A 24,758-nucleotide genomic window follows, 5' to 3' on the forward strand; every position below is an offset into this window, starting at 1 on the left:
TGTCCCCAACAATTTGGGTCCTCATTTTACCAACCTTGGAAGGATGAAAGGCTGAGTTAACCTTGAGCTGGTGGGATTTGAACTGCCAAATTGCAGGCATCCGACATCAGCAGAAATAGCCTGCAGTACTGCACTCAATCCACTGCGCCACCAAGGCTCATCATTCTCCTTCTATTTTCCCCACCCAAGAACCCTGTGAGGTGATTTAGGCTGAGAAAGGCACTGGTCCCAAAATTGCCCAGCTGGCTTTCATACCTAAGGTGGGACTAGAACTCACCGTCTCCTGCCTTCTAACCTGGTGCCTGCTAAAACCTGTTAGGAATAGGATAGTGCCAAAATACCTAGCCTTAATTCATTAGTAGAGTGGTCATGATCTAAATCTGGAATTGGGAAGTGGCAGTTATCATAAAGTATTTTAATTTTATTGGTGACTAATACATTTATAGAAACAAAAAACTATTTGTGGAGGAATGAAAGTACTGTTAATCAAAACTGCGTCTTTCACGGCTAGATAGGTAGGTTTACATGAGTGGTGTATCCTGGCGGTCTCAAGTTTGATTCAGCCTTCATCCTTCCGAGGTCGGTAAAATGAAGACCCAAATTGTTGGGGGCAATATTCAAATAATGCGTACATTATTAACTACCCAGAGAGTGCTGTGTTTTCTAAGTGTTATTGCTGTTACTATTGCTATTAAAGGCAGAGCTGGCACGGGAGCATCTAAGTAACCCCATCAGCCTGCCAAAAGGAACAATGTGGCTGCAAAAATAGGTTTGGAACCGTTTTATCTCACCTGCTATATTTCTTTCTGCAGAAAAACAACCGGCTGTATCAGGTATCTGTTGGACAGTGCATGAAGGTGGTTGACCCACTTAATCTCAAAGGCTACATCACTATGGCCATATGCGATGGCTCCTCCCTTCAGCAGTGGCGCTTGGAGAATTGAAAACCTCCTCAAGGAATGCCCACTTGTGCAAGGACTCTTGGCTTAGTGCATTATTTTCTAAGGCTGGCAATCCTTGCTGCTATTTCTATCCCATAACACTTAAAGGAAACTATTTTAATGAAGGTTAGAAATCACAATGGATGGCAATCTTCAAGTGGAGTAGAAGTGGCTGCATTTCTTGCCCCTCCTTTCTGCAGGAGTAAAAAGTGTGATGACATTCCTTGGGAGCCCAACGGTATAAGGAAATATTCTAAGTCATAATTAGGACAACGTAATTTAATTAGTGGATGCATCTAATGAAGCCGGCCTAAGTGGTCTGTCAGAAACCTACCGTGTTTTGCCAGTATTTCTTTTAGAAATATTATGGTACTTTTTTCATTTCATTTCATGGTTGGAATTCTGGAGAAAAGTATGTTTTAGCTCTTTTTTGTAAATAATTGCATTAATTTTAACCTAATCAAATGTCCATTTGTCATTCCTATATTTGAATATGGACGCCATTTTCATGATTCCGAAGACCATGTAGCACTTGCCTGCTTCAATGCAGCCCCCAATGCTACACTTCCACACCCCCACCCCGCCAACCAAGGCTCCCATGTTTGCCAGAAAGCCCAAAGGCAACTGTGTGGGAGTTGCAGCATTGAAACAGCCTGGACTTTGATTCCTAGAATTCCTCAAGTAGGGAATTCTGGGAGTTGAAATGCAGACATCTTAAACCTTGAGAAATTCTGCATGAGGATGATTGATAAACGAGGTGCAATGGCAGGTGGCATAACCTTTCTATTCTTGCAAGGCAGTTTTGAATGCCACAGTACAAAACACCATTTTAAAAGAAGTCTACAGATAGGCCTTGATATGAGACTATAATAGAGACTGTCTATTATGGGTTTATGTTGTAACAGTTGTAAAATGATTTTACAATTTTTTGCAGCAATTGTTAAGCAAACCAGTGGTTCCCTATGGATACATTTTTCCTCAAAATCTGATGTAAATGTCAGTTTTTGGCAAAACAATAGTAAAACATGGTCAATGATTGTGGGATGCTGCAGATGGCCATAAATGGAACCATGTTGAAAAGTGCCCAGATTTTGGAGAGGTGACTGTGAAGGAATAAACTTCCATCATCAGAATTTCGAATCCAGGTCATAAATCGCTTTTGGATCGGTTGTAACTTCAGACGGTTGCTAAGTGATGATTGTAAATTGTGGAACTTACCTGTACATTGCTTGATTTTTACCATACTCAGTTTCACCCCATTTGTGAAGAAGTTAAAAAAACCCAGATCCTTTTATATTTTACAAGTTATTGATACACATAAATATTTGTGAGAAGCTTGAGTTTGATACTGGACTTTCATTAATAAATCTGGCCCTTAATTTATGCAGTGCAAGGTTTAAGGCTCACATTAAGGATTATGAATGGGATTAGTTTCTAGTTAAGGTTGTGATATTCCTCCTTAAAATCAGGCAGCACATTAAAGTATGTCTAGGAAAATATTTATCTTTGCAATATCACGGAGAGACAACAAATACCCATTTTTATGTATTTTGTATTGCATTTTTTATTATTAACACTAGGTGTTATTGACATATTAGCCACTGTCCCTTTGGTTTCTGGTGTACATTAAATGCTTGAGTACCTTATGCCATTTATGATTTTAACTTTTGTAACTATCTTTTTTGTTTTAATTTAATGAAACCAACCAGTCTGTTGGTGGTAGAAAACTCTTCCTAATCCTCTGTTACCCAATTAAGTGTGCAGAATCAATTGTTCATATGATATAATCAAAAGCTTTGGGAAAGAGAGGGCTACAATAATCTTAAATAGGCTTTTTTAATTCCAAAGAAAAGAGCAGGTTCTATAATTATTAAGGATGTCCAAATGGAAAAAAATTAACTGGAACTACTAGCATGATCATTTATTAAATTATGTTATGCATAAAACATAATTTGCGCAGTTATGTTTTCTATACTTTTATATTACATATGCATCTGTTTTGGTAGAATTGGGTTTTGGGTATAGCACTGAGCTATCTTAAGGTATCTTCTTGATGGCAAAAACAGCCTCTTTGGTCTATCCCTGGAAATAATATATTCAGGATTGCTGCATCCTGACATAAAGGAAAATGTTAAAATATTTATAGATGTAAAATATTTTATTTGTAAATGCTGATTTTCTAAATTTATTTCCACAAATTTCAAAGTCCATAACACTCTGTATACTTCAAAAATTCATTTTTGCCAACATTAGATAACTATTATACAGAACAGAATAATAACCTGTAAGACAAATACTGGTAGGATGTTGGAATATTGTACAAGAGAAGAAAAAATATTCAAGAAACAAATTTCATACAGCTATTATCAAGAGAAAAATATATACAATGATTTATTCTGTAAGATAAAAATACATCATGCCATATACATTACAAGTTCAGAACTGTATCACTGAATATACTACCAGTTTTACAGTCCACCTTAGCTGTGCACACAAAAAACTTCATTTTTTTAATATTTAGACTGTGATGTGTCAGTACCAGAATTGAAAGTACAAAATAAAAAAGCTAACCTGGTTCAAAATGTTGATTACAAGCAAACACAAACAGTGTTTATTTTTTTAAAGAAATGTAAACAAAAACAATTCATACAAACACATTTTAAATTACTTTTTTTTCAAAATCCTATTGGCAGAGTCCTGCAGCTGAAAGCACAATTCCTATACTTTTTCCTTGATTTTACTTTTCAAGAAGGCAGCTATTGACTTACGCTCTCACTACACATTCCTAGTTTCATTACATAATTTTAGTGTAAGCTGAACAGTTCATATAATCTCCATTATTTCTGTTGAAAAAGAAAATCAATGTTCAGCATCTAATTTGGGTGGTTTTAGCAGTTATTCACAGTTATCACAAATTCTACACACACAAAAAACCTGATTTTAAAAATAGGGATGTAACAATATAATACAAATAAAATAGATCAGTCTAAAATTCCTCAAACATGTACAAAAACCACTGCTGTAATTTACATGCCCGCTAATCAATCTGAAGGGTTGCTTTAAAAAAAGCCAACACAGCATAACTGAGCCTGCTTTAAAGATTAAAAAAATAAAGTAAAACCTCTTTCAAATTGAGATTTTGGTTACCCACAACAATTGTAATGACATGTTTAAAGCACAAAATAATATTGTAACATCCCTATTAAGTTTAATAAGCACCCGAACTGCTGCAAGATCTGGTAGCATTTGGTCAATTCCTATTTTTTATACTGTACTTTTATCCTTAAAATATTTACATTTTTGTACAAAGTAACAGGGTTTGTTAGTTCTGCAGGTAACAGCAGCAGCTTGGCTTCTAACTTTTCCTTTCAAAAATAGCTTCATTCACTTATTCAATAATAAATACAAAAAGTTTCTCTTATTTTACAGAAATCAAAACTACAATAAACTGACTCATGGAATCAAGTATTTTAAATGTATTTTAGTGCAAGTTATTTTTCCCTTAGCTCTATCCCTAAGGAAGTCATTTCAGTACATTCCTTGTTCAGTGGTGTCTACGTTTTTAATTTTTTTTTCCTGTGTTTAGAGGGCCTGCCCCTTTAGTAAGTAAGGCTGTGGCCAGCACTTTGGATATCTCCCTTACGCTGGTGATTTCAGTCTACATTCATTATTAGTGCCCCACTGCCCTTCAGCAGGTCAGCCACAGCTTCTCTGCCCGAGTCTGATTTCTCTTTAGTGAAAAGAAATTTCTCTTTTAATGAAATCAAAAGTGCTGGACTGGTCTGGAGATCAGCTTCCTGAAGCCAGGCCTAACTCCATATACTGCCAGCTGGCTTCTGGTGCTCTACACTGGAGTAGAAGAAATTACTTGAGAGAAGCGATTGTTTTCATACACGTAACACATCCCCACCCTGCAATGAACAGCATCAAAAATCACTTCTTCCTCGGGAAACGCAGCCCTCAGAGGGAGTAAGGAATGCATCTAGTTCATCCATTTTCGGCAGTTTACAGCCCCACAGTGACATGCAATCTTGTGCTGGTCATCTTCAAAATCAAACTTGTAGTCATAACACAGCTGAAATGAAAAGGGCCAATTAGCTTTAATTATTAGAATTAAAAGATAAGTGCATTTTCAACATAAACATCGTATAAAATGAATAAAAAATGAGAAGTACAAATTATCTGTATTTTTACCCTGCCTTTTTATATATAACTCAAGGTGATGAGCATATCTAATAATCCTTCCTTTTATTTTTCCCACAATAACAACCCTGTGAGGTGGGCTGGGCTGAGAGAGAAACTGGCTCAAAGTCCCCTTGCTGGCTTTCATGCCTAAGGAAGGATTAGAACTCACCTCATTTCTACCCTGGAGCCTTAACCGCTAGACTAAACTGGCCTATAGACAACCCAACCCTATAAGGGGCATCGTAACAATTGTCTTTAAAAGAAGTCCTGAGACAACCCTAGAATATTGCTTTTAGTTCTAGAACTACTGGATATAATTCAGGTCCTTCCTTATTAGTTCCTGGACAAAGTCTGCTTCTGTTTTTTCTTAACATTATTATTTCAATCTTGATTCATTGCCCTAAAGGGAACACCAACCTCCCCCCTTCCAAACAATGCCTTTGGCCTGTATTTTAACAAAGGACAAACTGCTCCAGTTGCTAAAGGGTCTTCTGCCCCACCCCCCCCCCAAATTCCCTCCGGATCCTAAACATGCCAGCCTTCAATAGGATGCATCCCAGGAAAAAGAAAAAGGCCTTTCAGACGGGAAACTGCTTCTGCTTAGAGAGCAAATTCTAAGGTTCCTACAGACTTTAGAGAGCAAGACTCAAGAGTCTGCCAGCCATCAATACCAAGTATTTTGTTCTTTGCAAAAAGGAGCAACAGAATGAATATTCATTGTATGAATATACGCATGGTACTAAAAGCTATATAAACCGTACCTCTTCCCCTTTCTGGATTCTCCGGTTAGAGCTAATTATGATCTTATGTCCCCGTTCAAAAGTTACCACCTCAGCCACACAGTTGGGTGCACAGGAATGGTTAATGTACCTATGAGGTAGGGGAGAGAAGAAAAGCGTAGATATTTTTATATATTGTGCAATAATTTTACTATATGATACTTTGAGCAACAAAAGATAAAACTGTGTATTTAAGGTTAGGAAATAAGGCAACAAGGTTGCAATATAGTAGGAAGGTACTACAGGTGATAAAGACAACACCAACTTAGGCTGCTGTGGAAAAAAGTTTCAAGTGAGGTTTTTTTCAAAAATACACAGAACATGGATGTCTCGTGACCTGTTTGTCAGGAGGCCAGGGTGGCATCATATACAGCATACCTTCCTCCAATCTTTTCCACCATTATCCTATGCAGATAATTGGCTGGCACAACAGGCATTCAGTGAGCTTCCAAAGCTGAATTTGATCCCTTTTAATCTGACACTGGGGCACGATGGCTCAGCCATTAAAGATGCTGAGCTTATCAGCTGGATAACTGACAGCCTGAGTTCGAGACCTAAGTTCCACGCAAAAGAGTGAGCTTCCCTTCCTGCCCAATTCCTGTCCACCTAGCAATTCGAAGGCATGCAAATGTGAGTAAATTAATAGGCACCACTTTGGTGGGAAGGTAACAGTGTGCCCACACCACTGTTCTAGAACTACCCACCTTGCAGGACCTCCAGTCAATGTGGCATCAATGACATGATCGTTATCAATGCGGAACATGTATACTCCACGATTCTGTGGGGAGGAAATCAGAAAGGAGAGAAAAGAAAAGGTCTAAGCTAGCGTAACAAGTATCAATATTCAAAGACATGATATGTAGCCATGCCTGAACTGTAATTACAATCCAAAGGTTTATTAAAACATTAGAAACTTTAATGTCTTTTTCCAAAACAGTAGCATTCTTGTTAGGATTTTGAGAATGGAAACACCAAAAATGGAACTCCAAGGCTCAAACATAACTTAATCATAGTCACATTTAGCCTCTACAAATGAAAGAATCAAATGTTGCTATGGTTGGTTCACAACAAATTTATCTGGACAATTAAATACATACACGCACATACACATATACCTCAGTGCTTCAAGATAGATAAGACAAATAGTGAGATAGACATAGATGTAGACTGATAGATGATGGATGGATGGATGGCCGGATGAAGAAAGAGATAACCAGTCAGTCAGCCAGCTAGGCTTTCCCTTATTTAGGTCACTTAAGATGATGTTATCAATGAAAATACAAATATTATTAAAATCTGTATGAAAAAGCTATATTTAAAACCTTGTAAAGTCATAATTAGCACCAAAGGCCTTAAAGAAACCCATGGAACACTCTTGTCCTTATTCGATCCTCCATGTCCCACAAAGCTTGAAACACAAATGCTTGTCTTATGGAATACCTGAGATTCATAAAGCTTCTCCTTCCTGTTGGCTACTTCATTGCGAATGATGGTTCCGATATATTCAATGACCATAGTGTGCTTTTCAATGTCTCTAGCAGCATATAAACCCAGGCCCTGAAAAGGCAGGAATGATTTGGTAACAGAGCACATCACTGGCCTCTTCTACTGATTTAAATTGATCTCAAAATCTCATACGGCCACTTAAGATAGTTTAACAATCCTACAATTCTTTTCAACTAATGCTACAATGGTTACAGGTAGTCCTTGACTTATGACAGTAACTGAACCTGGAATTATGAGCATGAGTTGTGATGGTCACTAAGCAACTTACCACATGGTTGTGCAATCTTACGACTTTCAATGAAGGATAAATTAGCATGAATATGTAAATGAAAAAAATAATAAATATAAAAAAGGTTTATTAAAGAAGTGCTATTTTAAAATATATCTGGTATTTTCAATACAAAAATATAATTAATACTTTCCTGGTCCAAACTGACCTGAATACGCGACCGTGCCAGATAGACGTTGGACTTCCATTCGGTCTTCATCTTCCGATACTGAGAAGACTTTGAATGGACAAACTGTTTACTGTAAGGTGCATTTAGTTCTCCTGTAACTGTGCTCTGAAATGACTTTGAAGTGCTGGTGCTATTCAAGGTATGAGGCCTGTACCAAAGGGTCACAGAATAGAAGAAACAGAGAAGGAAAACTGAAGATCTCTCTGAATGTTATAAGGTTTTAAATCATAAAATAGCTCCTAGGTAGACAGACATTCAAAGCCACCTAGCAGAGACATTAAAGCAGCTGCCCCATCTTGGATGGGCCACATACACAGCCAAAGACAGCAGGGTTTGTAAGCAGCACACAGAAGCAGAGGTATCCTACGTAGCCTATAAACCCTGGGCTGCACTATGTGAATTTAAAAGAAAATACCTTAACACAAACCTCTTGACGTGGCTGCTCATTTTGGGCTCAGAACGAGCGCAGCCAGTGGGGTTGATGGCGAGAGGCAGCTCCATGAGGGGGTTTCGGCCATAACGGAAGGTGTAACGCTCACAGGCCTCAACCCCGGGAAGCTGTAACACGAAGAAAATTGGGTCAGTGAAACGGCAGAACCAATGGAACAACTCCTGATACTTGAAACAAAACCATCTTCTTCACAACAAGGAAAGAAGTACAAAGAGCGCATTGAACTGTTACCTGTTTTTCTTCTATTTTCTTGAAAAACATAGAGCCCCAAACCCCAAGATGATAAATATTTTAGGGCCAGCATGTTCTGTGCTGTAAGTATTGTTTACTTATTAAATGTATATGTCATCACTGCCGAACAATTCCAGGCAGTTGGAAATACACAACTGGATTTATTTTCCTCCCTTACATTCCCACTGCCATTATGCCACCAACCAGGGAAACGGCTCTGGTTTATTTGCACAGGGCAGAAGGTATGTGTCTATGTGTGTGTATCTGTCTCTGTTTACTTGTTCTAAGGATGAATTTCATATTTTGTTAAGTTCTGCTGTTCAAACTAGAACTCTTCTCTAATGTATTCTATAAGCAATTGCCACAAATGCCAATTTCTGATTATTACTAAGCCAGAATTGGTGAAGATTCAGCCTGGCACCGCTGCCCAAACACTCACTGATTCAGCTATTCGAGCCACTGCAGAGACAGTCAGGCCAAAAAGATCTTCGCCCTTGAGATAAGCAGGGAATAACTGGAGCATTTTGGAGGTCTTCCGTATAGATGCAATGGGCTCAAGGATTTTATCCCAAACATCTATATAGGGAAAAATACAATAAACATTGGAAAGATAGAAAGATAGTAATGATCATTAACATTTTCTAAAGGTATTTATCATGGGAAAGAGCCTTACATATTATAGGGATGAATTCTTCAATAATTTTGCTTTCCAGGTCGAGATACATTCCTAAGCTAGTATTAAATCAAGATCAGAATTTTCAAGCTAGTACTCTTCTCCTGGCTAGGAGTCTTCTTAAAAGCCTGAGGAGGATGTAGGGGAGTTTAAATGTTGGAATGGGAACATTCCAAAGCGAGATAATCAAACCCCCGTGATGTGATTTCAGGCTGGTTTTGCTACCAGCTTCCAAAGTAACCAGAAAATGCCACGTAACTATAAAGAAGGTACAGTAATATGAAAAAGAAAACACACCCATTTTGAGTTTTACAGATCAGGACATGGTAAAAACCACCTGGTCCTTAACTGTTCTTAAAAACAGGTGAATACATTCTCAGATTCATGACATATTACACCTTGTCATCATTTATGTTTTTTTCCATTTTGGCTTTCTTTTTGTAAAATAAAAAGTATTTGGTTTTTTTTTTCACATGAAGTAAATAAATGCAGTGCTCATAAACAGGCGAGCTACTTTCCTCTGGGTATTTTAGACATTAACGTGCATCAATTCAATCAGACCTCCTTGGCCAGCTCGACTAGGGTTCCCAGGTTTTAGTTTACCTTCTGGAGTCAGGCCAGTCAGCACCATATCCTCATGTCCTTGCTCAATCACCCTGATCACAAACAGGGGGAAGCCATCCTTCTCTTCAATGGAACACAGGTAGCGGGAGCGGCGGTTGGTGTACCGTATGCTCCAATACAACCGGCTGGCCTCAAACCCCACTGGGTAGAGCACTTTTGAAGAGTGGAAGGTAACCATCTGGTGGGGCAGCAGCTGACCGATACTGTGGAAGATCAGGCTCCCCACCCGGAAGGTGTGCTCACGGTCTCCCCTTTGTACGATGCTAGCGATCTGTCGGACTTCATCACGCTGGACATAGACTCGCCTGAAGACCGCAAAATAACTGAGCTCTTGCTCATGAGTGCTCTTCGGTTTGTGCATTGGGCAAAGCATAGTTTTGTCTTTGAAAAACATGCATTGTGCTTTAATGGCACAGGTGAAGTGATAAACATTGGTGCACCTTAACCTGTGGCAGCCGCTGGTAGCACCCATCTTGTGGCAGAACACGCATTTCATCTGCAAGCCCCTTCGCAGAGCTAGTTCAACATTGATTAAGGCACCAGCTTGTGTCTCATAGACCTCAGTAGACCAAAGAGCACAGTTCAAATGAACCCAGAGGTCTAAATCCAGATTCAGAAGCCTGGCCGGTCCATCCGTTAGCCCATCACCCTCTTCATGGCAGAAGCAGCATTTCCGGTAGTCTTTCAGGATAGGATCAGGTTTAAGGGTTGTGTCCAGTTTCTTGAGAAGCTCATCTATCTCCTCCTCACAGGAAGGTTTGAACGTTCCTTTAGGAATCACAATCTGTACGTTCCATTTTTTCCATTTCATTCCTTTCCATTTCTTGTTCACTGGTTGACAGTCATCAAGGCCATTGGGAACAGTTCTTAAGCGGGGCTTCAATTTCACGGTTACCTTAAGTTCTTCTGGTTTGGGCTCCACTTTGGCTGCTTCAAAGGCAGGAGGAAAAATAATAAGGGGTGATGAGGGGGGAGAATTTTTTTCCTGCAGTTGAGGGAGGCAGTGAACGTCAAATGTGGAGATGTTCGTACTATATTGGTGGAAACCTTTTGGAGGTTCTTTCATTGGAAATTGGATTTCAGGAGGGGCGGATTCCTGAGAAATAATCAGAACAGCAGTTGAAGAGAGATTCACAGCAAAAGTTACGTGCAGGCATTACTGGAATCAGATCACAGTTATGTACTAAGTAACAGAAATGTGCTTGGTTTAATAATCACTTTGCAAGACTAGATGGTTTTAAAATTCAGAGCTGGGAATATTAAAATAACGTTTAAAGAATTGCAAACACCTTCTTAACCAAAAGAATCTCTGTTTTTGAAATGTACACAGGTATCTGTACAAATGTGCACATAAAATCTTGGTACAAAGCATAAACTTGTACCTCTATTCTATCATTGTAAATTGGAATTTCAACTTATCTTGGATCAGGTTCAGAAAATGCAAAAGATATCTGAATAGATGGTTATATATCCATATTATATTCTTTCTTTGTCATGTACAATCCAATCTGATGAAGGTATGAGCTACTATTAGTGTCAGCAGCATCCATTTTATTGGTAGAGGAAAATCTGAGTGTTCTTATTAAACACTGTGACAAGCTGAAGTATTTTAATTTATTTATAACTTTAAATCCATTTTTATTAAATGAAATCCTGGTATAACACTTATATCTTCCCATTAGTGTGATAGATTCCAACATCAATTGCAAAATCTTGTAAGGTATGAGTGAGGCGCTTTAAGAGGTACAGGTAATGTTTGAAGAGATCCACTTTATATAAAATCTAGAATATAGTTAAAATAATTATATCCTAAAGAGTCCAAATTTTCCCTTAAAAATAGATTCATATATAATTTGGATTTTACATTTTAAAACACTGTAAAACATATATACAGGGCCTATGTGAAAAAAGGTGAATCTTCACTGCAGACTGATGCAAAAAATGAAAAACAAATAAATGTATCTAATGTTAAACAAGTTGCATTGCTCTTGATCTTCTAAATAATTTTTATTAAAATGCTATATTAAAGCATCGTCATTACAAGTATGTGGTAAGTATTTACCTTGCTTTCTGAATGTTTTGCTTGCATGGATGCTGAATAAAGAACTAAGCAATTGTTACTACAAAAGACAATGTCTTTCTCTATTCTATCAGACTTCTCCTTGGAATCCTAAAAATAAAAAAAAACCAAACAAAAAAATAAAATTATGACAGAAACATTAAGCTTTTAATTAACTGTAGGAAGCTTATATTAAAACATGATTTTGAGAGATTTCTTTTATGTTGGACTGGAAAAACATTCAACTCTACCATTCTTAAGGATTTCACTAGTAACATATCGGGTGTGTAAAATTTTCTGAGCTCAGAATGGACATTCTCATCCTTCTGTACCTGATCAAAAAGACAGCATTATCTTGAACGGTCTGAAATATTTTAAGCCCTGAAATGCACTTTATTTTGTGGATTATCACTGAACTGTTTTCCCCTTGCTTTCCCTTCCAAAATAAGTATTAATGCAGCTGGGCTTCATCACGTTTTTACTGCTGTTGCCTTAGACCAGATAAGGTAACATACATTGTAGTAAAATCCTGGGCATAGCAATGGTTTTATTAAAGTTAGTGGTCAGAGGCTATGTAGTGCCTTCTTTTGCAGACGTATAGCTTACAAACAGAAAGAAGAAGTTGGGTACACAAAAAACAATAAGACTTCTTTCCTATAAGTTCTTGAAAAACGTTTTGAAAACAATCCTCTTAGTCAATATCAATGCAGTTTGGTCAGTGGCCAGCAGTTAACATGGCTTTCCCCCCTGCACGTGATTTTATGGCCTTGGATTAAAAAACAAGGAGCTTGCTTTGTTTCTTTGTTGTGACCTATCCCTGGAATATCTGATACATTTCAAATTTTATTTAGGTAAAATAGGCAGCATTCAACTAATTTTAAATTTTATCTGTTGGAACATAGTCAACAAGAAATGGAATAGTCCCAAACTTCTTGTATCCTTAATACTATAAGGGAAAACATAATTAAAAATGGAGGTCATACAGATATACCTGTTTCAGGAAATGCAGTTCTTTGAAAGGTTTTCGTACTCCGCTGCCCAGTACTACCACTTTACAATGAGAACACCACTGTGACCTTAATGCCGAACCATCGACAACATTTGGACTTTGTGCTTTATAGCCTGCCAAAACTGAAGATGAGAAGAATACAAATTCTTTTAATGTATGCATCATTCTACTGTAAATATTCTTATCCTTACAAATACCTGCTCCATTACCACAAAATTAATTAAATTTATATGCCACCCATCTCACTATCAAGAGACTCTGGACAGCTCACAATGTTATAAATAGTGATATAAAACAGTGAAAACATCAAAAGACAGCAAAGTTAAAACACCAAGTAAACCATAAGATGCCCTATTAGGGTGCCGAGCTAGTTGACAGAAATAGGTCTTCAGATCCTTTCAGAAGGCCGGGGGAGGAGGTTAAGTAGATTTCACTTCAAGGGGAATAATGTTTCAAAGGTTAAACGCCATGGCAGAAAAGGATCTTTTCCTATATTCCACCACTTCCTTAGCTGAGGGGATTTGGAGCATGGCTCCTCTACCAGATTGAGTGTGGGGAATCCTCAGGGATTCCATATCAGTTAATAACCATTCCTTAATGCAACATCCCATCCTATCTAGTTTACAGTTAGCCTTCGACTTACGACCATAACTGAGCCAATTTTTGTTGCAAAATGAGACAGTTGTTAAATGAGATTTACTCCATTTTATGACATTTCTTGCCACAGTTGTTAAGTGAATCACTGCAGCTGTTAAATTAGCAACATGGTTAAGCGAATCTGGCTTCCCCATTCACTTTGCTTGTCAGAAGGCTGCAGAAGGGGATCCCATGACCCCCAAAGTCATTTTTTTCAGTGCCTTTGTAATTTTGAATGGCCACTAAGCAAAAGGCTCTAAGCTGAGGACTACCTATCTATACATTGTTGTCCTTCTTGGTGTTTATTTTTTTCAGTACCTTCTGTAGCAGTTTGGAACCATCATGATTCATGACTGATATCGCATTAGTTCCCTTGGAAGCAGAATAATACCCAATCCTACAAATCTTTTAGCAGAATTCAATTTATATAACTGGCAAAAAAATTTAAAAGTAATATTTATTTTTTATCTTGAAATCCGTTTTTCAAATCTTCAATGCTGAGTTTAACCTCTTATTTATTAACAAAATATATAGCAGGTCACACACCACACTGACTCACCATTTCCGCTTGATAAAAATGGGGCATTGTGTGGCTTGAGTCCATAAGGCCCCGTTAGTCCAGGAGGGCCGAAGGTCCCTGGCTGAGGACCATGAAACAGCACATGTTGTCTGTACTCAAATGCTGGGTTTGTTCTGTGTGGATTCATTATTCCGATGGATGACGGAACATCCGATGCAGTGCTAATTTCATAGCTGTTTGGAATTCTGACATGTAGAAGATTGGAAAACGCAGCCACCACACTACCAATATTCTAGAGTAGAGAAAAATAAGTGCATAGTTTCTTTGTGGTTAATAAGACGCACATAGTCCTTACTTATCAACTGTAATTGGGACTAGAAACTCCCATCACTTAGCTAGGTGATCATCAGGCACAATGTCACATCACAATGGACATTCTGGCAGTCCCAGTTATCCCTGTTGTGTCACAGCATCCCACGATCACATGATTACCTTTTGCAACTTCCTGCTGGCTTCATTAGAAGGTGTCAGTGAAGGTCACAAATGATCATGTGACTATGGGGACTCTACAACTGCCACAACACTAATTTGTCATAACACAAGCCGGATAAATATTATATGCTTGGAATTTTTAAAAAATCCTCCCATAAATACCAAATTAAAGGATTACGAGCAAACTCTGTTGAAAGGGAGAATCACCACCCCCATATACTGACAAGTGATTCTGAATCAGAAAAGATTTTAGGAATATATGATCCAGGGTTAGGCTAAGCAATAAGCAGCCACCTTTACTGATCATACCAAATTATTCAGAGTGGTAAAATCAAACTGGTCAGAGGGGTAACAAATTGGCAAATGCAATTCAGGACAAGAATGTATAAAATAATGCATTTTATTCCACAAAATCCTAACTTTAAATTAATCGGATCTGTAATGATCAGGTGTCTACCGAAGAAAGGGATTTTGGTGGATAGCTTGAATGAAAACCCAGTAAAAGAAGCTAATTACAAAATTGGAATGATTAGGAGAGGAGCTGGAAATTGAATGGCCAATAGGATAATGTTCTTATCCAGAATATAGCAAAGCTATTGAGCTGAGCTTTTATGAGTCGATTATATACAATTCAATAAAACCATACTGAAATTGCATAGCAGCATCTAGTTCAATAACTGACTGCAGTAGAAATAAAATTATCAACCAAGACATCAATAGCACACGAGGATGGCACCCAACTTTGTCCATCTAGAGGTGTGGTACCTTTACCTCTGCAGCTGTAGGATGCAAAGTAATGGCAATGGACACAAGCCCGGATTCTGTGTTATTTGGGGCAAGTCCAAGCTGAGAACTGAAGAAAGTTGAACAAGGCTCCATTTTGATGAAATGTTGCTTTGCTTCTGAACCTTAAAGTGAAGAAATTGAACTTTAAGTCACATTGGAATGCGGTTAGACTGCAATGTTCCCAAACCTCAACAACTTTAAGAAGCGTGGGCTTCGACTCCCAGAACTCCTCAGACAGCCATGCTAGCTAGGGAATTCTGAAAACTGAAGTCTTACTCATCTCACCACTCGTTAGAGAAATCAATATATATTTGTTTAGAATAAATGTTGGCTTTACCCTTTCCAGCACTGGCTGGCAGAATTGGAATGACAGGAGACGAAACGGACTGTGGCATCTCTTCTTTTACTTCTGACAGATCTGGATACCTACTTATTTCCATGCCCATGATGCTCTCAGGAGAAGAAGAAGGAACAAAGCTATCTGGACTTTCTCTATCCTCACAAGGATCCTGAATCCTAAGACACACAGCAAAACCAGGACATTTGTAAGCATGGCTCACTATACAAAGAGCAAACATGTGATTCAGGAACTGGACAGCAAAGTGGAGGCCTTTCCATTTTTTTCAAAATCAAATTTGTTCGGGTTTTTTTTTTTTTACAGCCAAAATATGCTAAGAGTGCAAAAAGAAGTGTGATGTAAAAAAACCAAAAAAAACTACAGTACATTATCTATTGATAAGGACGCTCACTTACATTAGCTGTTAATTTTTAATCCTCCAATGATTGTACAATCTTGTGATTACAAGTAATTTATGTGGAAAACAAAATAAAGAGAATTTCAAGAATAAGATCTCAATCTCTTCCCACACAAGCTATTATCTCCCTGATATTCATTATTTTTAACCCTCAGACTCAGTTCCCCGACTAGACCAGGGGTCCCCAACCCTCGGGCCAGAGCCCACTACTGGGCCACGGCCTGTTCGAAACCGGGCCACAGGAGACATGGGCAAGTGCGCGAAGCTCCACTTTGTATGGGAGTGGAAGACACTAATGCTTGTGTGCAATGCTCTGCTCGTGTGTGAAGTGCCCTTGTGAGTGGAGCTTTGCACGCGAGCACAAGTGCCCTCCACTCAAGCATCTTCTGCTTGCAGGTGGGTGCAAGTGCCTGATGCTTGCAAGAGTGGAGCTTTGCATGCAAGCACAAGCACCCTCCATTCAACTGCCCTCTGCTCACGCAGTTGAAGCTTTGCCTGCCATTTGCGCATGAGTCTGCATTTGCCTGAGTGGAGGGTGTGTGTGCCTGCCACTCACATGCTCTCCTCCTCCTAAACGAGGCCGCCAAGCTAGAAAGTTTGGGGACTGCTGGCCTAGACAACACTAGCTTTGTAATCTGGTCCCAGAAACTTGCATTTTCCTTTTTCAGCAGATAAAAGCTCATTCAATGACAGAACAGAGTCTAATTCTAATTTTTTTAAAAATGGGAGAAATGGATCAAGACAAAAAACCATTCTGAATGCTGAAAACTACATTGCATGGATGAAGTATAAAAACGATCGGCTGGACTAGCCTGAAGCCCTTGGAAATTCATAAATTGTGCTGTCTTTGGGGAGGCTTGTTGAGACATAAATTACAGATATTCCTTTCATTTATAGATCAAAGAACTTAATAGCAAAAATACCATTATGGGACAGCAGATTCTGCTCAGTATCAGAACACATGAGCATATTAAGCACAATACAATGTTAATGCCTTTAAAAAAAGACACCTACCTGAGCTCTTCATGATTGTTATGAGGCGGGGTTGGAAGAGAAGCAGGGACATCCACACTCTTAGGACCCTGAATTATGGCCCTGGCTAACAAATCATCCTGTGGCCTGAAAGGCAGCTGAAACTGCTTTGAACCTAAAGCTTTGGCAACAGATAGGATGCACAGATTAAACAAATGATTTTAAACAGCTACCTGGCTGGACTGGACTAATGAAAGCTTTACATGCACCTCTGAGGAGCCAGAGAATGTTTTGCTAACGTTTAGTAACATCCAACATATTCTATGTGTAGGGTATTCCAGATTTGGGGTAGGTCATACTTGGGCCAAAATATGAATCTTTTGCCTGAATTTGATTGCGTGTTTGGAAAAGGCATAGAAATTCCAGGGTAGGTTTACAGGAGGGAAAAGGTAAAGGCAGCAAAGACGGGGAAAGGTGAAACAAGGAAGATGCTTGGGGCAACTAAAAGGAAGGGTAAGCCAGCCTGGACCAGTTGGAATATTTATATTCATTCATTTATTTTACTACCCTATCTTTATTATTTTTATAAACAATACAAGGCAGCGCACATACCTAATATTCCTTCCTCCTCCTATTTTCCCCGCAACAACCACCCTGTGAGGTGGATTGGGCTAAGAGTAAGTGACTAGCTCAAAGTCATCCAGTCGGCTTTCATGCCTAAGATGGGACTAGAACTTACAGTCTTCTGATTTCTAGCCTGGACTGTGCTGTATCCGAATTTAATTATGGATGTTGCACTGGAGGAAAGGGAAGTGAAGGGGATGGGTTGATCAGTGGGTGGCTGAAGCAGAGGAAAAGGGCAGAGAAGAATGAGATACATTAACCTTGTCCTATTTGTCTTGCAAGACACATTATGAATCTTGCTTGGTTGAAACCTACAAGAATCAAATAAGAATATCTTAGGGAAAAAAGCATATTGTTCCTCATTTTCTCTTAATCATAGTTTCGCCAGAAAATCAGGAAACCAAAGCTGGGAAATATTCCATGATGGGGTCCATATCTATGAAACAGTTTTCCCCTGAAAGATAGATTAGTCCTGGCTTTTGGGGCTTCCAAGATGGAGGTCTTCCATTTTTAAAATTAGTTGAGTGAATATAACAGGTATATTATACAAGTCTGGTTTTATTGATTATTGCCTTCAAGTCATTGCTGACTTTTAGCAATCACATAGGCAGACTTTCTACAAAGGGATGTGGATAGCAAATATCTTACCATCAGATCCTCCCAACATTCCAGCTTTGGTACCAAGTTCTTCAGTCATTGCAAATCCATTAACAATTTTTTGGCAAGTCACAGGTGGAGGTGTAGGAGGAAGGGATGCTGGAGGTGTGGGTGGGTTACTGAGATTATTTTGCTGCACAAGAGAAGATATTTTCAATTGGTTTTCCAAAGGATTGTTGGGTAAACCTGCATATTTAATAACAAAACTAACTACGAAGTAGCAATCAAAGTGCATACATATTAACTTAGTTCATACCAAACACCAAGCCATGGTTTCAGTGCTATCCAAACAAGGTAACAGGGCTTTCATTTTCTATTTTCCACTCTGTAACTAGTAACTATTAATAGTTACTAGGCATAGTAAAGTAACTATTTTTTTGAGTTTTCTTATAATTACTCACCAAACACACAAATTATGACCGGCACTACTTGTAGGACAAATACAAATAATTTCCATGTTCTGTTTGCCACTCTGCATCAGGTAATCAAGAGCATATATCAAATAAGGCAAGAAATCAATCGTATTGTTTTTGAGAACTGGCACTCCAGTTCCTACTAAGAACGAGGGAAGAAAGCATTTTATTCCAGATTTTTAAGTAATTTTCTGCTAACAGGGCACTGATGAAAGTGAAGCTTTGTGCAAGTGAGTTAATAGGCATACATAAAAAATACTTTTTAAAAAACTAACCTAGAACTACAATGGCAGATATTTGTTTAAAGTTTTCACATATGCCATTTTGGACAATTCTATTTTGCTGGGTTCACCCCTCTTTTCATGTGGCTTTTTTTGTTAGTTTCTCTCTATAAGTTGTATCTAATGAACAAATTTTTAAAAAACATACTCAACTGTAGGGTAAGTAACACTCTCTCACATTGGTTGATTCTTTTATCAATGGCACAAACCCCTCAGACAAGCACGCAGGAGCAAAGCAAAAGCCTCCTTAGAACAAGGGTCACGATGCATACTCTAGAACAGGGGTGGCAATTAATTTTCCCTCAGGGTGACATGAGAAACTGAGATCATTGTGAAGGGCTGCCACCCTGATCTTCACCTGCCTGACATGTCTCACTGGCTGTAAGATGCTCTAGAAAGAAAGGAGGAATTGTAACTAAAATGGAGGAATTGTCAGCCAGTGGAAGAACACACGGAAGGCGATGTTTACTGAGAGATTTCATCTGCACGGTTGTGGGAATACAGAAAACACAATGTGAAATGAATGCAATTCACAGTTGGGAAAGAACTACGATTTTCATCTCATTTCCTACAGTCTTTATAGCACATTCAGCACGTATTGAGGCTTATTCCATCTGCAATAGTCAATTCTGTGATCAGTGGGACATTCAGGCAATGCTGCCACCTTTATTTTTATTTTTTAGTTAGGGTTTTCATATCCTATCATGGGGTAAAGTGGCTTCGATATCTCTAAAAGCACTGTGTAAATTAACCAGTAACAAATAGAAGAATAAAAACAACAGCCATCATGGGAACAAGAGTAACATCAACTTTCAACTCAATTTCCAAAAGCCCTTGAAGACTAGACTAGTTTTGCTGATTTCTCTAAGGGGCAAAACAATAGATTCTGGGAAAATCTCCCAGTCACCAATTACTCCTTGCTGACCACTAAAAGGAGAAACAATTATGGAAGGGCCTTGTGATGGTCTCTTAAATCTATGCAAAATAGACCTAAACTTTTTATTTAATAGTATTTGGTCTTTGAAATAGTAATCCAGGGTGGATTCCATGTGCTTGAAACACATTAAAAGATTATTGTTATAGGTTTTCATTTTTCCCCTCTAACATTTTCCTTGCAAGTGCAGGACCCACTTTTTTGGATCAATCAAACATTGATCCAAAATTGACCAAATGTTGTCAGAGCCTGACATTGTAGGCTGAGAGAAAATGAATGGCTCAAAGTCACAGAAAGCTTTTATGCCTAAAGATGGGATTCACTATCTCCTGGCCACTGGCCCAAAATCGCCCAGCCGGCTTTCATGCCTAAAACGGTGCTAGCATTCATAATCTCCTGATTTCTAGCCTGGTGCTTCAACCACTAGAGAAAACTGGCTCTCTAAGTATAGGCTTTAGCATGCCACAATTTTTCAGTGAATGGGAAGGAAGAATGAAAAACATGAGGAAAAATCTCAAGAAATCCTGAGATATATAAAATTATGAATGCCACTTTTCTTTTAAAATTTTGAGAGAATTACATAGAAAAATAATACACCTTGTAGATTAGCTGAGAATAGTAATCAGATACCCCATCAAGCGTAGCACTGCCAAAAGCTCCCACAAGTCGACTTCCACTACTTTGATGGCTGCTACCATACGGGAGAAAGTGGGTGAAGCTCGCTCCAATCATTGGCTCCATTAAAGGCAGCAAGGAGAGTTGCTAGAGGAAAGATGTGTAATTGATCACAACTGAAGATTGCTACTTTTATAAGCTTAAGCAATCCAGATACAAGCATTTCAAAGTTTCCTTATACTAAGCAAAATCCTAACTTTTATACATTGTTCTTAAAAAATAATTTTGCCAGATATAATGACTCCCAAATACAGCAATTGTTGTGGAAGCCTTGGTCTTAATACCATATGTTCAGGATATAGAAAATTGTTCTCAATGAAAGTGTATCTAATGAAAATCCTTTCTTCATCATCGTCATCATAACCATTCTATCAAGACTCATCTCCAGACTGCAGTTTTGTTCTAAATTATCAAGAGTTTCATAGCTGCTGATGTAAAAATTTAACAATAATGATCTCTTTATAATAATCTTTTTATAATAATGATCTTTTAATCTTTTCTCCCAACAAACGTTTTTCTTCACCAATATATTCTTTATTCCATTTCTTCTTTGTGTCATATATCTCAGCAGCAAGGACTTTTATTACAGCAGTGACTGAATGCACCACTAGAAGAAATGATGGGCCCGGATAGGAGCAGATCATCCTGAAGAAATTCTACCTCTGTGTCTATGAAGATTCTCAGGCATCCAGGTCATTGTTGTCCCAAAGGTGCTTTTTCAAGAGGCAACTGGACTTTCTTTGTTTTCCTTCAAAACATTTCGCTTCTCATCCAAGAAACACCATTGTTTCAGAACTAAACATGTTTTTGAATGAGGTGAAATGTCTTCAAGGAAAAACAAAGGAAGTCCAGTTTACTCTTGAAAAAAGCACCTTTGGACTTCCATCTCTTGATTATTTAGAGTCAACATCAACTTGATTACATGATGGCATGCAATCAAGCAATCCAATAAAAAGTGGTCTATTAGAAGGCTCACAAAGGAGAAAACTATCTTCTGGAACATTTTATAATAAATGCAAGAAGTGGGTAAGTATCAAATAAAACTTAGAAATGCTCAAACCTGTATTACTACATGTATAACAGCTTTGAATAAGGAAACATGGTAAAAATAAAACACAGATACCTATAAAACCAAATATAAGATGAAATTTTCAATGGCTTTTTTCAATCTCTTCCAAAACTTTTCATTATGGATTATTCTTTTCAGTGCTCACCTGTTTCAACTGCATGAAAGTTTCTGTGCTAGGAAAAACAGTCTGTTTTTCTTCTTCCTCTTTTTTTTTCCTTTTAGGGCGAGATGTTGCTTTTTCACCTGTTCTCTGAGTTCGCTTGTTCCTCTGTTTCTTCATTTCATGTCCTAAATCTGCTCTCTGAACTTGGTTGTTACCACAACTTAATGAGCCTTGCAATGGATTCCCTAATGGCTGGTTAAGGAAAAAGCAAATATAGCATATCATATCACTTTTATTAAGTCCTAAATGTTCAAAACTCAGACTTCATAAACTGAACACTGAATTTTACAGTGAAACTACCTACCTACCTTCCACCCAGATCACCTAATGATATGATCACAAAGATAAATATCGATGGACATATAGTTTAACTGCATCCTAATTTCTCTTAACCAAATTCAAAACCAGCCGTAAAAATTGAAAGGAAGAGAATCAACAACCCCTTTCACAAAAGAATCCGAGTTGGATTGAGGCTGAGGCTCAGAAGTCACAGCAAATAGCACAAGTCTTTCCCCATTACTGTCATGATTGGAAGATGTTTTCCCATTGGCCAGAGACATCGGAAAGTTGGGGAGAAAAGCACCTGTTTTATCAAATGCAGATAGTCCTCACTCAGCAACCCCAATTGTGGCTGAAAACTCAGGTGTTGAGCAACATGGTCACTAATTGAGACGTCACGCAACCATGATGGATTTATGATATTACTTTCCATTTGATGGTTAAGTCATCCTGTGACCATCACTATTGATTTTACTTCTGGCTTCTCCATTGACTCTGCTTGCCAGAAGCCAATTATGAAGCATGGAAGTGTTATAGGACCATGGGATGCTGTAATGGTCATAAATGTGAGGACTGTTCATAAAATTACTTTTCAGTGCTGTTGTAATTCAAATGGCCATTAAACAGGGCAGACATTAAACAAAGACTGGCAAAAAATGGCAAAGCTGTGGTAAAAATCAATCTAAATTGCTGAGTAAGAGATATCCGTTACCCAGCAACAAATGGTTGTGGATATGAACAAAGTACTTCCTAACATATTTTCTAATGTCCTGAAAGTCAATCTGTTATTATAAAAAATATTTACCATGCTGCTTTCAGCCAATTCCTGTTTTTCGATTAATTTGTTCTCCTCAGCATTCTCTGGAAAGTGGAAGCTGTTATCTGATTTCTGACTGATGTGACCGGTGGCTGTTTTGTTCTTAAGCAGGTGTTTCAGGAGTTCGTTCCCTGACTCCACTTTTGTAGGTGTTGTGTTGACAGGTGGTGCCAGATTCTCTGCAGGAGGGGAAAGCTGAACGTCAGCTTTATCATCTTCCAGGTCAACTTCAGTCTTCGTCTTACACTCAGCTTGACTGGAGCACTGATCAGCTTCTACCTTTTCTGGTCTAATTTCTTGAAGGCTTGCAGAAATATCAGTCTTGGTTGTGTCCCCTTTGGGGTTTAGACTCGACTGTTCGGGGAGTTGGTTTTGTGGCAAATTGCTTTCAGCGGGTTGAGCTTTCAGCTCTAGGGAAGACGGACCCTCTGCAGCGCTTGGTGTTGCTGAATTTGGCAGTTCTTCTTTCTCCGTTTCTCCCAAGTTGCGTGCAAGCTCACCAGGGGTGCTAAGAGCAGGAGCGGACACCGCATCCACAATAACTGGAGTTGGAGGAGCAGTTATATCCGAATGAGGCGTTGAGGGTGTATTCACAGAGTCAGTGTCATCCTCTTTTTTCTTCTTTCTTGTTCTTTTCTTTTTGCCTTTCTCCTCAGGGATGATATCAGAATACAGTTGAATCAGAGACTGATTTGCTGGATTTGTCCCAGCAAAGTTTGTTCCAGGTGGCAGGCTGGAGTCCTGACCACCGGCCAGACCACTGCTAGTTCCTGGAGAAACTGCAGGAACACCAGTGGCAAAGTGAGGCCTAGGCAAGGACTGGGTAAAGCTGACTCCAGAAATACTTCCGTGGGACTGCTTAGCAGAATGGTAAGCAGAGCTTCCATCTTGAACAGGGACTGGATCAGATGAAAAAGGGGAAGATCCCGCCTGCTGCTGCTCGCTGCATGGTGGAAAAGTGGCAGTGGGAGGAGAGTTTAAGGGTCCTGATTGCAAAATTGATCCTTGCTGCTGCTGCTGCGGCGGTGGTGGTGGTAGCAGCGGTTGCTGGGGAGACTGCTGAAGAGGCTGTGGTGGCCTCATAAAATCACAAGGTCGGTCCGAACCGAGGTAAGATATTTGAGGGAAGGATGTTCTAGCATTTAATTCGGAGCCCACTGTGCCATGCTGCTCCATTTCTATCCTCTGTTGCAGTGCTCTCTGTCGATCCACTTCCTGCATAAGCTGGATTCGCTGCCTTTCCTGCTGCTCCCGCAAACGCTCTTTTCTCTCTCGTTCCTGGAAGCTTTCGCTAAATGGGTTGTTGTCTTCAAACTCCACCCGGGGTGGGGGGCCCGACTGCACACTGGGGCTGGGGGCTAACACTGAAGCAGGTGTCCCAGGATTAACGGGCAGCTGAGGGATCGGAGGTGGCATCCGTGGTGCACTGTGGGAGAAAAGTACTGGAGTGTTTGGAGGTTGCCAGCTGGGCAAGCCTGGTATTCTAGGTGGGTTGGGTTGGCCAGCGGTGTGCTGTGGATGCTGAAGCTGCTGGGATATCCTGGGGAAATTCTGCTGGCCCATGGCAGGCGATGACCCTCCAGGGATGATGGGGGGCTGCGAAGCAAGGCCTGGCATCCCTGAATGGGGTCCCATTCCAGACTGCTGCTGTTTTATCCGGTATTCTTCAATCAGCTCTGCATGCTCTTTTTGCTGCTTTCGTATCTGCAAAATTCAGTCCTTATTTAATTCTAATGTAATTTTTTAATCATCTTTACCCCGCCTTTATT

General features: G+C 39.1%; 2 protein-coding genes across 28 annotated transcripts in view; one reads left to right on the forward strand and one right to left on the reverse strand.

The window, feature by feature from the left end:
* The window catches only part of GALNT11 (polypeptide N-acetylgalactosaminyltransferase 11), a 29,998-nt gene extending 26,901 nt beyond the window's left edge, over nt 1-3,097 (forward strand). For all 7 annotated transcript variants that reach the window (XM_026719886.2, XM_087915766.1, XM_026719885.2 and 4 more), the window contains one exon: nt 813-3,097. In XM_026719886.2, the coding sequence (XP_026575671.1) occupies nt 813-944 (132 nt within the window). In that variant the 3' untranslated portion in view covers nt 945-3,097. The remainder of the gene's footprint in view (nt 1-812) is intronic.
* Nucleotides 3,098-3,304: 207 nt separating this feature from the next.
* Nucleotides 3,305-24,758, reverse strand: part of KMT2C (lysine methyltransferase 2C) — a 143,418-nt gene continuing 121,964 nt past the window's right edge. For 19 of the 21 annotated variants that reach the window (XM_087915758.1, XM_026719882.2, XM_087915762.1 and 16 more), the window contains 18 exons: nt 22,978-24,693; nt 21,876-22,085; nt 20,584-20,748; nt 18,350-18,491; nt 17,120-17,258; nt 15,688-15,866; nt 15,336-15,472; nt 14,112-14,364; nt 12,899-13,038; nt 11,911-12,018; nt 9,828-10,944; nt 8,991-9,127; nt 8,285-8,427; nt 7,849-8,017; nt 7,346-7,462; nt 6,610-6,683; nt 5,888-5,996; nt 3,305-5,016 (listed from right to left, as the gene is read on the reverse strand). In XM_087915758.1, coding sequence (XP_087771884.1) covers nt 4,924-5,016; nt 5,888-5,996; nt 6,610-6,683; nt 7,346-7,462; nt 7,849-8,017; nt 8,285-8,427; nt 8,991-9,127; nt 9,828-10,944; nt 11,911-12,018; nt 12,899-13,038; nt 14,112-14,364; nt 15,336-15,472; nt 15,688-15,866; nt 17,120-17,258; nt 18,350-18,491; nt 20,584-20,748; nt 21,876-22,085; nt 22,978-24,693 — 5,148 coding nt within the window. In that variant the 3' untranslated portion in view covers nt 3,305-4,923. The remainder of the gene's footprint in view (nt 5,017-5,887; nt 5,997-6,609; nt 6,684-7,345; nt 7,463-7,848; nt 8,018-8,284; nt 8,428-8,990; nt 9,128-9,827; nt 10,945-11,910; nt 12,019-12,898; nt 13,039-14,111; nt 14,365-15,335; nt 15,473-15,687; nt 15,867-17,119; nt 17,259-18,349; nt 18,492-20,583; nt 20,749-21,875; nt 22,086-22,977; nt 24,694-24,758) is intronic. The other 2 variants (XM_087915747.1, XM_026719876.2) reach the window with 2 other exon arrangements.

This window comes from Pseudonaja textilis, chromosome Z (genome assembly GCF_049901715.1).
Source record: "Pseudonaja textilis isolate UNSWEBS1 chromosome Z, rPseTex1.2, whole genome shotgun sequence".
Taxonomy (NCBI): domain Eukaryota; kingdom Metazoa; phylum Chordata; class Lepidosauria; order Squamata; family Elapidae; genus Pseudonaja; species Pseudonaja textilis.